Source organism: Prorops nasuta, unplaced genomic scaffold, assembly GCF_024137725.1.
Source record: "Prorops nasuta isolate Cenicafe-Biocafe unplaced genomic scaffold, Cenicafe_Pnas_1.2 PNAS00003, whole genome shotgun sequence".
NCBI lineage: Eukaryota > Metazoa > Arthropoda > Insecta > Hymenoptera > Bethylidae > Prorops > Prorops nasuta.
Window position 1 is genome coordinate 4,253,437 of NW_027116800.1, and position 14,991 is coordinate 4,268,427.

The 14,991-nt window shown below is 39.7% G+C and overlaps 1 protein-coding gene across 15 annotated transcripts in view; it reads left to right on the plus strand.

Moving 5' to 3' along the window:
- The window catches only part of heph (polypyrimidine tract-binding protein 1 heph), a 364,217-nt gene that overhangs the window by 245,213 nt on the left and 104,013 nt on the right, over positions 1–14,991 (plus strand). For all 15 annotated transcript variants that reach the window (XR_010824767.1, XM_066747745.1, XM_066747743.1 and 12 more), the window contains one exon: positions 5,423–5,527. Coding sequence is in view for 14 of the 15 variants with exons in the window: in XM_066747745.1 (XP_066603842.1) it covers positions 5,423–5,527 (105 nt within the window). In the remaining variant the exon portion in view is untranslated. The remainder of the gene's footprint in view (positions 1–5,422; positions 5,528–14,991) is intronic.

A 14,991-nucleotide genomic window follows, 5' to 3' on the forward strand; every position in this document is an offset into this window, starting at 1 on the left:
TGAAATTTGAAGTAACTTATTGTTAAAGCAAATAAATTATTTATTTATTATAAGCATCTTTTCTTCAGCGTGTATTTGCTCAACATGTACATTACGCTAGATGAAGAGTTATCGAGGTATACAAGCATGTCTTATAAGAAAATTTTTCTTAAAGTCTCTTTTTAAAATTTGTTAAGGTGTTACTTTTTGTTTCCTTCTCCGGTAATGTTCTGAGCTCAAAGTTGAATTTGAAACTATTGGAGATTACAGGGCTGAAAACAATTGTTATGGGAGCGAATCGAATGAGAGAAACAATTGGATCGATTCGCAAGAGTGTTTTGAAGCTAAAGCGTTTCGATAAGTTTGCGTATAAAAGAGATAAAAAAGAATGAGTTTTTGGACTTTGCGTATTAACAATGCTTGAAACTTATTTCTTCTCCTGTATTGTCAACTCTCATTATATCGAAACTTCTGCAAGGAAGAAAAATCAATGCTCGTCGATTTGATAAATTTTCCAAGGATCTTCCAGCAAATTTATTTGAATAGAAGGAAAGAAAAAATGTTTCGAAAAAAGTCAGGCTTGAAAACATTTATGTTATGCTACGAATGGAATTAAAAGCACCGTGTGCAGCAAACTTTAGCATGGCTGGGGAGAATGTAATTTTGCAGAAAAGAGAGAGTTTTCGTTTTGGTCGAGTTTTGCGTACAACGATGAGAGAGGATGAAGCGAGCTTAAAGGATAGAAGAATAATTGCATCGGTAGTAGCGGGTTACAAATGAAACTAATATCGACTTTCGACAAATTGAACATAGCTTCTCCTTTTTCCTCGTTTATCGTCTCTCTATCGTCTCACTCGTTATTCTTGAAAAATCTTGAAAAGCAACGGGTAGCAGGAACTGGCAGCAGAAGCTATGTACGTCTACGGCGATTGACACGGGAGCATTCGGGTCGCCACGTTCTCTGATTTCGTTGCAATCCGATTTCAGAAAGAGGTTTCGAATTTCACGATCGCAATTTTTGTGTTAGCTCAACGGGAATAGATGATGAATACGACACTGGTGGTATTCCTGCTAGAATTATAAGTCGTTCGTTGGGGAAAGTTGTATAACCCTTTAATGTCCCCTAATCAAGCCCAGAGTAATCTCCCATTATATATCCGAAGCCTATTAGAATTTAACCCAAAAATCAGCTATCGTTATTGACTAAATTCTCAATACAATAGCTTAATCAAGATCCTCTCGCCTAATTAATACAAGCCGGAATTACACTGACAATGAATTCGTTGATGAAGGGGTTGGTCGTTGATCCGTTTGGAAAGGAATCCTGTTATAATGGTTGCGAGAGAAGCTTGCATCCCTGTCAATATTAATATCTCTAATAGCCATTGTCGTTATATGGTGGACATAGAAGTTGGATTTTGCGCCCAGTAATTACGTCATAAAGATTTTAACACGACTGATTAATCTATCGTTTGAAACACGTATTAGCTTTACGATTAAGCTAAGCTTTCACTGCGCCAAACTGCAGTGTGTATCCTAATATCGTGTGTCAATAACTCTAATTGAATGTCGACGTCGTAAGTATGGTATTAGTTTTGCAAACAAGGTCCCGGTGAAGCATGATAGTCTTGTTATTGTTATTTAATAGAAATATAGCTTTAAGAGGTTCCATAGAAGGAAGGAAAATAAAACCAGACGAAATTGTATCACGTTTCACTGATTTCTTCGGCAATTCTTGTCGTTCACTTTACTTTGTCCTTTGGAGAGATGCTCTTGCTTTTGCTCTAATAAGCGTCAAGTGGCACTCTTTAGTGGATATTCTCAAAGGCCCCTGAATCGAAAAAAGGATCTATTTGTTATTTGATGTTAATCTGCTTCCGTCTGTGACAATGTAAGGCCAGGTTGAAAGGAACGAAAACCCCTTAGTCAGTTGAAAACTCTTCTCGCGTTACGTTCATTCGACAATAAAAGTCTTTATTAACCCATTTGAATATTCTTCCAGGTAGGAAATTTTAGCTCGGTATTTTAAAAAGAATAGTACCATCCACGCGGTTGCTATAAATTGAGTGTCTTTCGTCCTCCGTAAGAATATCGAATTTGAAAATCAATCCTGTCCTATAGAGTTTTACTTGTTTGGTGGATAGTCGGGGGAACTCTCTTTATAGGCTTTCCGTATCGGTGAAGCAAATTAGGACCTAATAAAATTTGCCAATTGCAAATTCGACGGAAGTCGTTGAGATGTTATCCTGTTTCGCGAGGACGCAAATCCTGTATGGGAAAGAGGGGAGGGGCTATCCGGGCTATTTCCTGTGCGAGTCGCGAAAGAAAATGCGATCCAGTTTCCAGCTCTTTGTGTCTCGAATATCGGCCGAGGGTCTCCCGTGTTCGCGGTTCGCTGGCTCGTAGTCCCCGATGACGATCAGACCAAGCGCTTTGGCCTAACGAGCGGCTTTAATTTCTGCCCTCTTTCCACATCATTTGCGTCGCGCAAACCTCTACCTTACCTCTCCCCCTCCAACCCTCGAGCCATTCCTCAACGTTGTACGGACGAAGGCTCGATTCACGGCACTCTGACACGAAACTCTTAGATTCTCCTCTAACCGACTCGTTGACGTTACCGCGCTTCTAACTTTAGAATCCAATCGTTCCTCCTTCATTTTCTTTCATCAAACACCCGATCGGATCATCCGTGAAGATCGAACCACCTTGTAAGCTTCCCAATCCTTTATATTTGCGCTCTTCGTTTGCGAAGAAGGCAAATATCAAGCTGTGACTTCTAATCTGCTTTGATCTTTATCAGGAAGAGAACTGAGAAATGAAACCGTAACGATCATAGTCCTGACTCTGCGTAAATATATGTATGCCATGCCATCCAAGCAAACTTGCATCAGGCTTGAAAATATAACGTAATTACGGGAAAGAAAATATTAACGGGACTTTCATGGCTATAAACTACTGGAGGTTTATGACATAATAAACAGTCGAGGGCAGTCGATGGTATAAAGCGGGGAACGAGGTTGGAAAATGGAAAATAGAGGAATTCTTGGTGAAAATAGTGCTTTACAGTGGAATGTCCTTGGTTTATTTCACGAGTGGCCATATAGCAGCAGATGAAATCGGATTTTCTCTGGCCACTCTGCGTCCTGCCGAGAGAAGCTCGATGGTGATGTGGTCTGTGGTGCATGTAAGCCGTTCCCCCTTGGCCCTTCCCCATGCCAAAACCGAAGGACCGTCTCGCGACGGTACATTCTGCATAGACTGATCTTCAGTCTCTCAGTGATTCCTCGGTCGCCAATCGCTCATGCCATTGCAAGTGCCCTTTACCTTTTAAGAAATCTATCCATACCTGAGGGAAACTAAAGTACATATTCTTTTGAAATTTAACACTTTTCAGTGTGTGACGAGTAGGAAATAGAAACGTAATGTTCGAGTAAGAGTTAGCGATGATATAATTTTGTTTTTTCTATAAAATTGCTTTTCTTTGAGATTCTTACTCTCGTTTTTCTCGATTTAAATAAAGTATCGACAAAAGGTAGAGATGATCGCGTACGAAAAGACAAGTTGTTAAGGTCAGTGATCGCGCTCTCTGGAGTTTGTGTGCACACCTCTATATCTTGGAAGAAAATAGAGGGTAGTTTTATCCCCTGACCAGTATCCTGTAGGGGTGTTATCAAGACCCCGAAGCCTCGTGTATTATTTATTTCCTATGGACGTATGGATTATAGAACTTGTGTTCTTCTTGCTCCACGTCTCTTTCTCAGTTTTTTCCTCTTGGTCTCTTCCTTCCAGACTCCTGCTGCACCTTTTCAATCCGAGAAAAACCGCCATTCTTTCCCGGATTTAACGTTCTTTCCCAGCTACCCCCGGAGCTACCACCGAGACGAGGCGAGCACACGAACAACACGTTTTACTTGTCCGACGACCCGCACGGAATTGTCTCACGATCCTCCCGACAGATGTTGCGCTTTCGTGCATCCAGCGCACCTTCTCAAAAGTTCCTCTCGTAACCTGCTTGACAAACCAATTTCACGTTCGGATCGTGTAACTCCTCGATGCACCCACTTGCACTTTCAACCGGTAATTTTGCAGCTCGTGCTCATTGCCAAAGACAACTCATCGCTATTCTTCAAAAACGCCACACACAGTGCACTTTTAACCCGAAGACTCTGCAGTGTCAGAGGTATAAATTGAAGATACGATTCTCTGGCTATTTGCTCGAATCGCCGAATCCGGAATACTGGCTTTTAACGTTATTTTTTCAATAGCCAGTGAGAAAAATGGGAGGAGAAATAAGCGAGGTCAGAATCCGTGTGTCCACTAGAAATAAATAATACAGGAGAGACTGAACGGACGAGTGGCTTTAGCCGATGTCGGTTGGGAAATTGAATGACTCGAATCCCAGTAGAAAATGTGAAATCCAACCGGGCCCTGCTGCGTCTTTCGCGCGAGCATTCAAGCGAGCCATCAGACTCGATGTGCTACCACTGCTCTACAGTCAGTACAGTCTACAAAACACTCCTTTCCAACCCCCTCCCCCCCCCCTCCTCTCCCAATCCCACCTCTATCCGCGCGTCCCTCTTTTCTCTCTACTCCATCGTGGCTCGAGGCTGGAATTTTTTCTCCCTTGAAACTGAGCGGCTCTTCTTTGAAGCTCGCTTTACTTCACGTAAAGCTTTAAGCGCCAACAGATTTACCAGCTGGAGTGGTTCGCTAGATAAAACTACTTTATTTATACGCTTCTACATACTTTTTATAATATTCAACGACGCTAGCACTTGTTACAACTACTTTTCGAACCAACCAAGGTGAACTTCTTCCGGCCACTTTCGGCAAATTTGCCAGATTATTCACTTTTACGCCAAGAAAATCCTTCCAATTCCCTCATCTACGCCGCCTCTCTCCTCCTCTATCCCTCTCTTCTCTTAATGGAACTTATTATAAATAATCAATATAGTAATATTACCGGATAATAAATATTTCGAGTCGACGGAGGAGCAGCTATTATTAGACTCGACGAGACAATTTTTATGCGAATTATGCAAAAGCTGAAATTGAAATTCGGATTAAAGAAGTCAGCGTCATTTTTATGAGAAGAAAATATATCCAAGCTCTGTACTTTCTCTCGTCAGATCGTGACTCTTTTGAAGGGGCGAAACTCAGATTTATCAGTGCACTTGGAAAATGGAGCCGGGAAATCCTTCTTTCGCGTCTTTTAGCAATCATTTCAACCACGACATCAATTCAAGAGATTGGATATTCCATCACTTTCCAATATTCTGTAATCCTGTAATTCGGAAAATTTCTAATTTCACCCCTATATATATATATATATGCCACACCTCAAATCCTATTTCCCACCGTGCGTAAGATTAATTCGCGATATTTGTATAATTGAGAACAAGTTTCAGATTTATTAATCGTATCGTTTCTATTTGTGTTTCAGAGGGGTAATGACGAACTATTATCACAAAGCGGAGCAGTGAGCAATGGTGCCGCCATGAGTCCCCAACCACATCACGCGGCCGATAACAACAACGATGCGAAAAAGGTGAGTCAGCAAGCACGAACGAACAATCATTTCTTTTTGTGACCTTCGCTATACCTGCTTCAATATCAAAATTCTCGTTAAATCCTGAGGCGATCGCTCATCCGCCTTAAAATAACATCATTCCAAATTGATTATCTTTTAATTATTAGCGAGATAAGTTTGGCGCCTCGATCCTTCAAAATGGCATAGCGAAATTGCAGGCAAGGACAGCCTGAAATTGATCCTCGTCGCAGCTGCTTATACTCCGATATTTCCGGGTACTTTGGAGTTTGCGCGAATAGCGATAAAAATTAAGTTTTCCCTCGAAAAATCATTTAGGACAATTTGGGGGTAGATGGAGTCCTTGATCCAAACATTAATAAAAGTTAACCCTGTTAGGTCCAGTGGAAAGCGTACGTGCCACCTCTTCCCCCCCCCCCCCCCACACACACACACATAAATACAGATACACATTGAAGTTTTTTAAAATTTGGCAAGTAAACTTTTACAGTTTTGATGCGCGTGAATTAGGATTTATTTAGGGCAATTGTGCACAATCGTCATTCCTGAGATCTGGTAAACAAGAATCTTAAATAAAGAGGACAAATTTGTGATAATATTTGTATGAGGGCTTTGTTCAAGATTGAACTTTCAATATAAGAAGAACATAATTTCTTTTATAGAATTTTCATGCACTTGACGTAAAGTCATTAATGCAGGTGTTGCACACACTTACTACACGAATGATTTTCTTTTAACCCGTAAACTTGAAGTGTACTGTACATAAAATAAATAGTTACGTTATAAACACAGATGACTTTCCTGCTGCGACCTTCACCCTACGCATTCTTTCAAGTATAGACTAAAGAAAAAGAGAAAAAAACAATTGCTTACATTAAACTAATGGTAAAACTTATTATATTAGAACATATTCCTCACTTCATTAATCAAAACACATTTTATTTTAAAGTTGTTATAGATTTTCCAAGCGAACGGGTTAAATTGCAAGGTACCGTACGAAAAGTTTAGCAGATCTTTATCCGGTTGCTTGATAAGACCTTATCAAGGGAGGTGTTGTTACATTTCATTTCGAAACCGTATTGGTCTTCTTCATCGGAGCTTTTTTGACAGTTTTAAAGTTAACAAAGACACTTCGGATGATAATAGGCAAAGAAAATTGTTAAACTTTTTGATAATCTACAGCCAGCGGTGTCCATCATTTTGTCTTACACCTAGCAAGCCTTAATTTTATGCGTTGTATGCAAGCTAAAAGTGTACTTGTCCACGAATCAACTTCCCGCAATGTACGCATCAAAGTTATATAAGTTTTGACAAATAAATTGTGTTTGGTAGATTATAAGAGACATAGCGTTGGTAACTCTAAGAAGCCGTTCAAAGTTCGAACGGCAATACAACATTGCCTGATAAAGAAAGCGCCGAACGTTTCAAGGAACCGAACGTCCGTTGTGCCCCTCCTCTCCTATATAAAGGACTAGCTGGATCCAGCGCATTTATTTTCAACTAGAGACTAAAAGTCACGCGACACGTTACACGTCAACGTTTGCCAAAGCGAAATAAAATGGCATTCGCCTAAGTGAATATATACGGCTAAATGACAAATATTGATTAAATTTAACAGTATTCGATGTTAAGTGCGTAAGACCCGATATACACGGCGGTTTTTGACGCGCGGGTGTCGATGCGGTGTCGTTATTGCGGCTTCAAAGTACTAAAAAGCAATGGGTAGATCTACACACGTAGCTACGGCAACGCTGCGGTGTCGCTATTGCCAATAAGACGCGAGCGACGTCAAAGAACCGCCGTGTGTACCGGGCCTAAATGTTTAAAAGTGAAATTTGTTAGTATTACTTTGATTGTGAACACATTTGTTCTTAAGACAAAATAATAAACGTTATAAATTTATATATTGAAGAAAGATTGGGAAGGAAGAAGTTGTTTCCCCCAATTTACGAACATACAAATTGCGTTGGGTAATGCAAATGTTTGTTCGAAGCAAATGAATTGAAAAAATCAATTTTTTTACAAAAAGAAATGGGCTTTTGTTTATGGTAACTATAATGAAAAGCTTGTATTATTTTATGTATTCTGCATTCTATAGTTTCAAATTGCATGGGGGAAGGTGGTCCAAGGCTGGTACACCACCTACAGTGGGTCATTGCTTTTATACCATTGTTTAAACAATTAGTGTCAATATTTTCATTTGTGTATATTGGCGCATTGTGTACGAGTATAAATTATTTGCATTTTGTTGGGGACGACGGATTATATAAAGGTTGCAGCAATAACATTATTTTTGCTAACATAAAAATTTCGATGCTAAGTTCATCGCGATCATTCAGAAACTCGATTATAGCTATTTCTTTATTCATAACACCATCTTGGATTAGTATTATTTAACTTTAAAATGTTACATGAAACAATTATTTTGAACAATTTTCTTACAAGTTCCAATTATTTAACTAAAAAGTATATTCTCGGGCAAAGCGGGTCGGGCTAATTAACAGTTGTGATTGGATAATTTGCAGATGGTAAATAAATATGTAGGGAAAACTAATGAAGCATCTTGAAGCCAAGGGATAATCTAAAAGGTAATAGAGTGGGAGACCGGAACAATACCGAGTTTTACAAGGATTTTTCAGTTTATGATTTTATGTATTTCATTCGAAAATAGTTTTATGATTTTTGATTAATAGTTGAATTAAAGTTTCTTTTAAATAGGAATTGTTCGATTCACCATTTTATTCAAACCGTTTACAAGTTATAAGTTTTAATTCCTCATTTCGTTCCGGTCTCTCCTAGTTTAAAACCAAAAATCAGACTCAGTAGAATAATATTTAGTATTATTTGTGGGAAATATATAAATTAGATTAATGGAGATTGTACTGGTTCCATAGGGGATCTTTTTTTTTTATTTTTGCCAGGAACGAGGTTTAACTTAAGAGCCTCCTTCATTAATACGATTAATGTTAATCTTAATCGTCAGTTTATTTAAAATGTAACAAGAAAATTATTATATACAGCTAAATGGTCAAATTTGTTATTTATTTTTCTTTTTCTATATTTATAATAATAATTCTATAGTCCAAATGAGTTTTATGGTTTATTATAACAGTGATCCGCTTTGTCCATAAGGCTGACTCATTTGGGCTTACCTATAAGGCAAAGCTGGTCAAAAAGCACTATTTCAGCCAATATTATTACCGAAATAAGTTAAGAGAAGAAAATGTAGCTTAAAGTATTAGGGTCATAAGTTTGTGATACGGTTTTGTCACAAACAAGTTTGGCAACATTATGAAGAAGAATCTCTTAATTGGCATTCACATAGATAAGAGGGTATGATATCTCTGGATTGCATGAACCGATTTGGATGTTCATGGTTGCAAATAAAAGCTTGCTCAAAAGCATTTTAAGAAAAGCTTTCCTTAAATCATGACAATAGATTATACGCTGAGAAAAATCGGTTTGAAAATTGAGACGGCCAAACTTACTGTATAAGAGAGAGAGTAGTTTGCCTCGACGGCGGTATAGACATGCCTTATTTATCTGTATCTACTTTTATATATACTTGCCATCAAGACACAACCATGTCTCTTGATGGAAGAAAAGAGTTGAAATTCTGGAGGAAAATAAAGAGGGAGGAAACGCCCGGTTTAATTAGTATTCCAGTCATGAGGTACATTAAAAAAGGCAGGGAAATTGATTTGAAGCACAGCTGTTCTTATGTCCACATCATCCAGCTTTCAGTTTGGAAAGCTGCAAATGTAGCGGTTGAAAAAAATGAGAAATAACCGTGTGCAGGTTGGCAGTTGGGGTCGAAAGCCGCAAGAGGTGGCCGCGCACGTCTTCACCACCGGCTGTGTACGTGCACCGGCTGCACGAAAAGCTCGACCTCGTTTCTCTTGTCGTTAATCACTCGTGCCTGAGAAGGAGAGAGGGAGAGAGAGAGAGAGAGAGACGTAAGCACGATCGAGCCTCCTCTCCCTTTAATTCCTGTTATCTGATATCTCTTCTCCCAAAACACTCTTTCAATCACGCCAACGACCCCTGTAACTCTCTTGGCGTTGGTTGTTTTCGCACGTGTGCGCCTTAAAGTAGAGATGCCCTATTATTAGTCGGACGACGATAAGCCAAAGCAACCGATGAGAGACGTCATCAATTAGCGCCCACCGCACACGAGAGATTCGCCATGCAGGTAGAGCGAGCTGGCGAGTAAATGGCAGAGTTTTACCACAAGTTTGCTCCTTTCCAATGAAAATTCGAACGGCTCGTTAACTGATAAAAGTTTCTTCCGTCGGTTACGTGCGTGGTCACAGGGCAGGAGAGACTGAAAGAGGAAAGCGTCCTCGAATTTAGAACTGGTTGTTAATGCTTGTAGGTGTGTAGCACGTTCGGCGCCGGAGGGTGGATATACGAGATTCTATGACAAAGCCGCCCCTTTCGTCCTCTACTTTTACTTTGAAAACGAACACGTTCTACTTTCCGCCAGTCCCTGCCCAGTCGAGACTCGACCAATAAAGTAAAAAAAAAAGAAGAACGGAATCGTTAGCACGTCGAAAACACGAAATTTGAGATTTTCTTCCTTCTCCGCACAAGCTCCACTTGTAACCAAAGAATGCCTGCACAAAGATAAATGCAACTCCGCATTATATACGCGCCAAATTGTCTATTCCACTTTCGGAATTCTCACGATTTCAGACACCTTTCTCTCGCGCGCGGGAAGTCCTTACGTATATACACGCGACGTTGAAACTTTTACACAAATTTGTCCATCGAGAGAGTTTCGAGCCCCATATAGACTTTCGTTCCTGTATTTTCAACCTATCAATTCTACCAGCTCGAGCAATATTTGGACATTTACACCTCCAGTGTATTGAATTGTTGTCGCTTGTTTATTTGTTTTCGAACGAGAGCCAACGAGAAGCGACGGTGGTAGCGTTGTTTTTTTGAAGAAAAAGGGAAAAAGACAAAAAAATACATGGTGCCGAGTGTCGTGCATCTTCCATAAATATTCGACAAATCCCCATCGACCGGACCCTCCTGCAGGCGCTCACGTGCGTTATTATTATAGATTGTCGTCACGAACGGTACGGGGGAAAAGAGAAGGATTTCATCCCTTTAAAAGAATAGCCGGGGGTGTAGTCGGATCGTTTCATACGGTAACTGCCCTAATTCACGCATTTCCGTTCGCCGAATCCCCAGAAAACCCAATGTGTTTCACTTATTGGAGACCCGGGCCAGAGTGTGAAAGGGATCTCTACTTTATTTAGAACCGCGCCGCGCTTCCTATATAATGGAGAATCCAAGATCGATACACCGATGTAGCACCTTCCCTGCAACAAAGAAACATGTATAGAGTTGTTGTGTAATTTCAGAGAATTTTGAGGATTTCGTCAGGATATTTTCTATATATATATATATATGAAGAACAGCTACTTTGCCGAAGCGTGTGGCGATGGTGTTGAAAAAGACGAGGGGGTGGTGCGGTGTTTGCGTGTTTGGCTGAAAATTAGGAGTGTGGCTTGAGTTAGTGGGACTGTAGCAATATGTGGCGTTCGGAGGTGTCCGAGGGCGTTTTGGGGCGGCACGTGCTTCGCTCCACGTCGAACATAGATCATCCGTGTTCTCAGAGCGTGCCAACGGTACCTGCTATCATTGCGAGCGTGCGATCACGTCAGGTGTTCCTTTCAGTGGGCGCAGCAGGCACACACATCCTCCACCTTCTCTTCTTTTCTCCTCGACTCTCTCACATTACTAATGTCTTGACTGTCGGCGAACAGTTTTACCTTCGAAGCGAGTCTCTCGATTCAAACGCCACCGCGCCCCACCGACTCGCTAGGAAAAAATATGTGTGTGTCTGCTCCCCCTCCGTCTGTCTCCATGAATATAGCCATGCAGACACGAGAGAAATTGACGAAAAGCTTTCGGCTGCTGCAAATCGATAAAAACTTGAGGGCGTGTTAATTTTCACTCGCCACGATGCTCCTTCCTATTGTCTCGCGTAAATAGATCATTACTCTGCATCGGTATAGCGATATTTCAAGCGGAGAGAAATTTCTTAGTTAAGATTGTTAATTTCTCGGATCATGGTGAGATAATTTTAAAGGATTCCGAGGTTAATGAGAACTTGGCAGAGCTTTGTTGTTGCAACGAAAACGTAGAATGCACCGTTGGTTTTGTCGACGGGACATTGAATAAAGTTAGCTCTCGCTAGGAGATACTTGGGTACGATTCATCGTAGCGCGCTGTTCCGCTTCATTGTGCCTCTTCTCTCGATATCAATTGGTCTGAATTCACTTCAGATTTATACGTCCCTCCTCCACCGAATCTTCGGAACAGCTCGGCATTGAAGGGCTCTCCAGGAGATGAAAAGTGCTTGAAATGTGAAAATAACACTGATTTTAATGTTATTCTTTGAAAGTAGACTACACTCATAGCGGCTAATTGAATTGAATATCGTTTAGATATTACACCCTGCTGTTAATTTCAAGCGATACGAGAAACCAAGGCATTGCTTTAATTAATTCGATGTCTGCACACACAAATTACGACTATTGTGTTACGGTAATTGTATTAACATTAATTAATAATATGGTAATTTTAATATTGACTTTAGTCTCGCTGCAATATAGTCGTGGCGTATTAATTAATTAACTGTGTTGCGCTGTTACAGTGTTGCATTCGTCTCTAAAACATATTTCGAATTTTCCTTTTTTATCGAATAAAATATTGAATTTTAAGAGGGAAAATAGGACGAGACTGGATTGCACGAAAATATTTCGAATATTTAAGCAAATATCCCACAGCATCATTCCACAGAGACTGCAACTTGGAAAGAATGTCATGTCAACAATGACTAGGTTTTATCATTTCAACCGTTCTTTGCTTTTTCCTCCCTTTTTAAGGAATTTCCAAAGGTTTCCCGTAGCGAGATTGGTATACAATCGAGAATAAGCGAGAGAGAGAGAGAGAGAGAGAGAGAGAGAGAGGATGGGGAGCATGCATGAGATGAGTTTCTTTCGACGATATCATCCGCGGAAGGCTAGAATTTTTTCTTGCAATTTTCGAGTAGGGCGAGGGACTGACTGGACACCGGACGAGGAATATCAGATCGATGGGAAGCCCGCAAAATTCCCTTAAATTTCAATGCAATGGCAGAGAAGGCGCCTCCGCGACCTTCCACTTCGCTTTATTATGTGGACAACGAGGCCCTTTGTCCTCGTTCCTTTTTCATGTACCATTTTCTACCTCCTTCCGTCCCATTATACATGAATAGTAGCTATGTCACCGCTTATCCGCACAGGTTGCGTTCTCACCACTTTTTCACTCACGCTGGACCTTCCTCTTTCGTGGTAAAGGCGTTAGCTTTAGGTTCTCGTTAAGAGCTTAATACGTTATTTAATTATAGCTCTCGCCACTCCTCATCTACTTTTTTCTATTTAACTTTATACCTTGTACGTCGTACTCTCTCATTTTTAACTACCACCTTCTATACACATAAAAATAACCCAGCAAAGGACCGCGCAAAAACCTTACGGAATAGGGCTCTCGGTGGATTTGTCCATAATCCTGGAAAACTCTTGTTTGTTTCTTTCTGATCAAAAGTTCTCTTAGCCATAACTCTCGTTAAAGCACCGTTTAAGCTTCAAAAGTTCGATAGTCCATTATTTCAAATTCAATTATCTTGCAAACTTTTGGATTAAATATAGTTCGTTATTATAATGCTTTAAAGAGTTCTAGAAGTATATAAGCTACAAGAATATGGAGTAAAAATTAAGGGACGATATGCAAACAAATTAAGCTGTTCCATCAATAACCTTCGATCGACCTTTCAAGAACAAATCAATAGTTTTATATTATCACCTCTTCGAAACCATAGCAGTGATGTTTGAAACATATTTTTATGATTTGTTTGTTTTAAAAGCTGCTCAGAGCGGTAGCGCAACGCTGTATTATAATATTTCGAATGAATAATATATAGTATTTAGCGTCCAATAGTATGAGAATGAACTTTTAGAGACATATTTGACAAATCCTCCCGTGTTAGTGTAAAAAATGTATTTAAATACATATTAAACTGGACTCTTCAACCAACGGTTCAGTTCAATAATCGCTTTTATTTTTTGCAACTTCAGTATAGAAATATAGAAGCAAGGGAAGCCATAAGGCAAATGACCTTTGTATGAGTTAATTGAGAAAACAAAAGGATGAAATCGCTAGGCAAATAATTTGAAAACTATGCATTTTTGAAGAAAAAATTCTATAAAGTACTTGAAAAAAATATAACTTTAATTATCCAATAGATAATGTCTTTGGTTTAACTTTTACACAGGAGTCTTGACGATGGCCTTATAAAGATTGCTTTCATCTTTTTAAACGGAATCACCGATTTTCTCATTACGTATTCTAGTAGGTTAGCTCTCGAGAGCTTTCCAAAGCATTCTAGTAATTTATCATTTAATTTAGGCGTTTATGAGACAATTGAATTTGAAATGATGAAAAATCGAACTTTGAGTACTTTTGGAGCTCTTTAACGTTGCTTTAACGAGAGTTATGGTTATGAGAACTTTCGATCGGTAAGACAGAAATGACAATTCTCCAAAGTTATGGACATGAGCACTCAATTCCATAATGAGGCTTGTCCGAGGTTCTCTGTATATCATAATCTTGTGATCATTTCGTCCAACCTACATCAGCTACGAGCAGCATACACTTTCTACAATAAAACTTATCTGGATATATTGAAAATCAGCTCGTAGCTGCTCTTATCTCCTGCAATTAGGTTCAATAATATATATTCGATGTTGAATAGGGAAAGATAGATAGGTGGTTATATAGAGACGCGGAGAGGAAGGGAGGAGGAAGTATGGGAAAAGGGCTTCGATGCTCCTAGCAGGTGATTTAAATTGATGAAAGTCATGAATGGGCTTTGTTGGGTTTCTGATTCGAGAAGATTAGATGCCTATCCCGGCTTTTATGGTTGAGAAGCGGGGACTCCCATTTTCTCGATTAACGACAGCGGAAGGTCAGCACACGACAACAAGCACCATTACTATAAGAAGACTCGATCTTTTCTATTGAGAAATTCATCGTTTCCACATCCTTACCGGAAACGTAATTTCGTGAGTGCATCCTGAAAGTCTACCTTCGTCCACTCGTACATATTTTTATTTGTGGTCCAGTCTGCTGGCGCTTTGCAAAAAAATATTTGAAATGAATGAGGAAAATTGTGTCACGTTTCCTTGAAAAAGGGAATATAATCAGAAGGATGGATTGTTTTATTACTATTGATGGCTTATCCAAGCATCCCAATCGTACACCGAAATATTGTGACGTAAAAATTATCCGATTGATTACCAGGAAAATTCCAATATTACGGGTCAAGTATTGACTGTGATCCAATAAAAAGAGAAGATGGAAAATAATACTTCCTCGAGCTGTGTAAGAGTCGCGTTTGGTACACTACT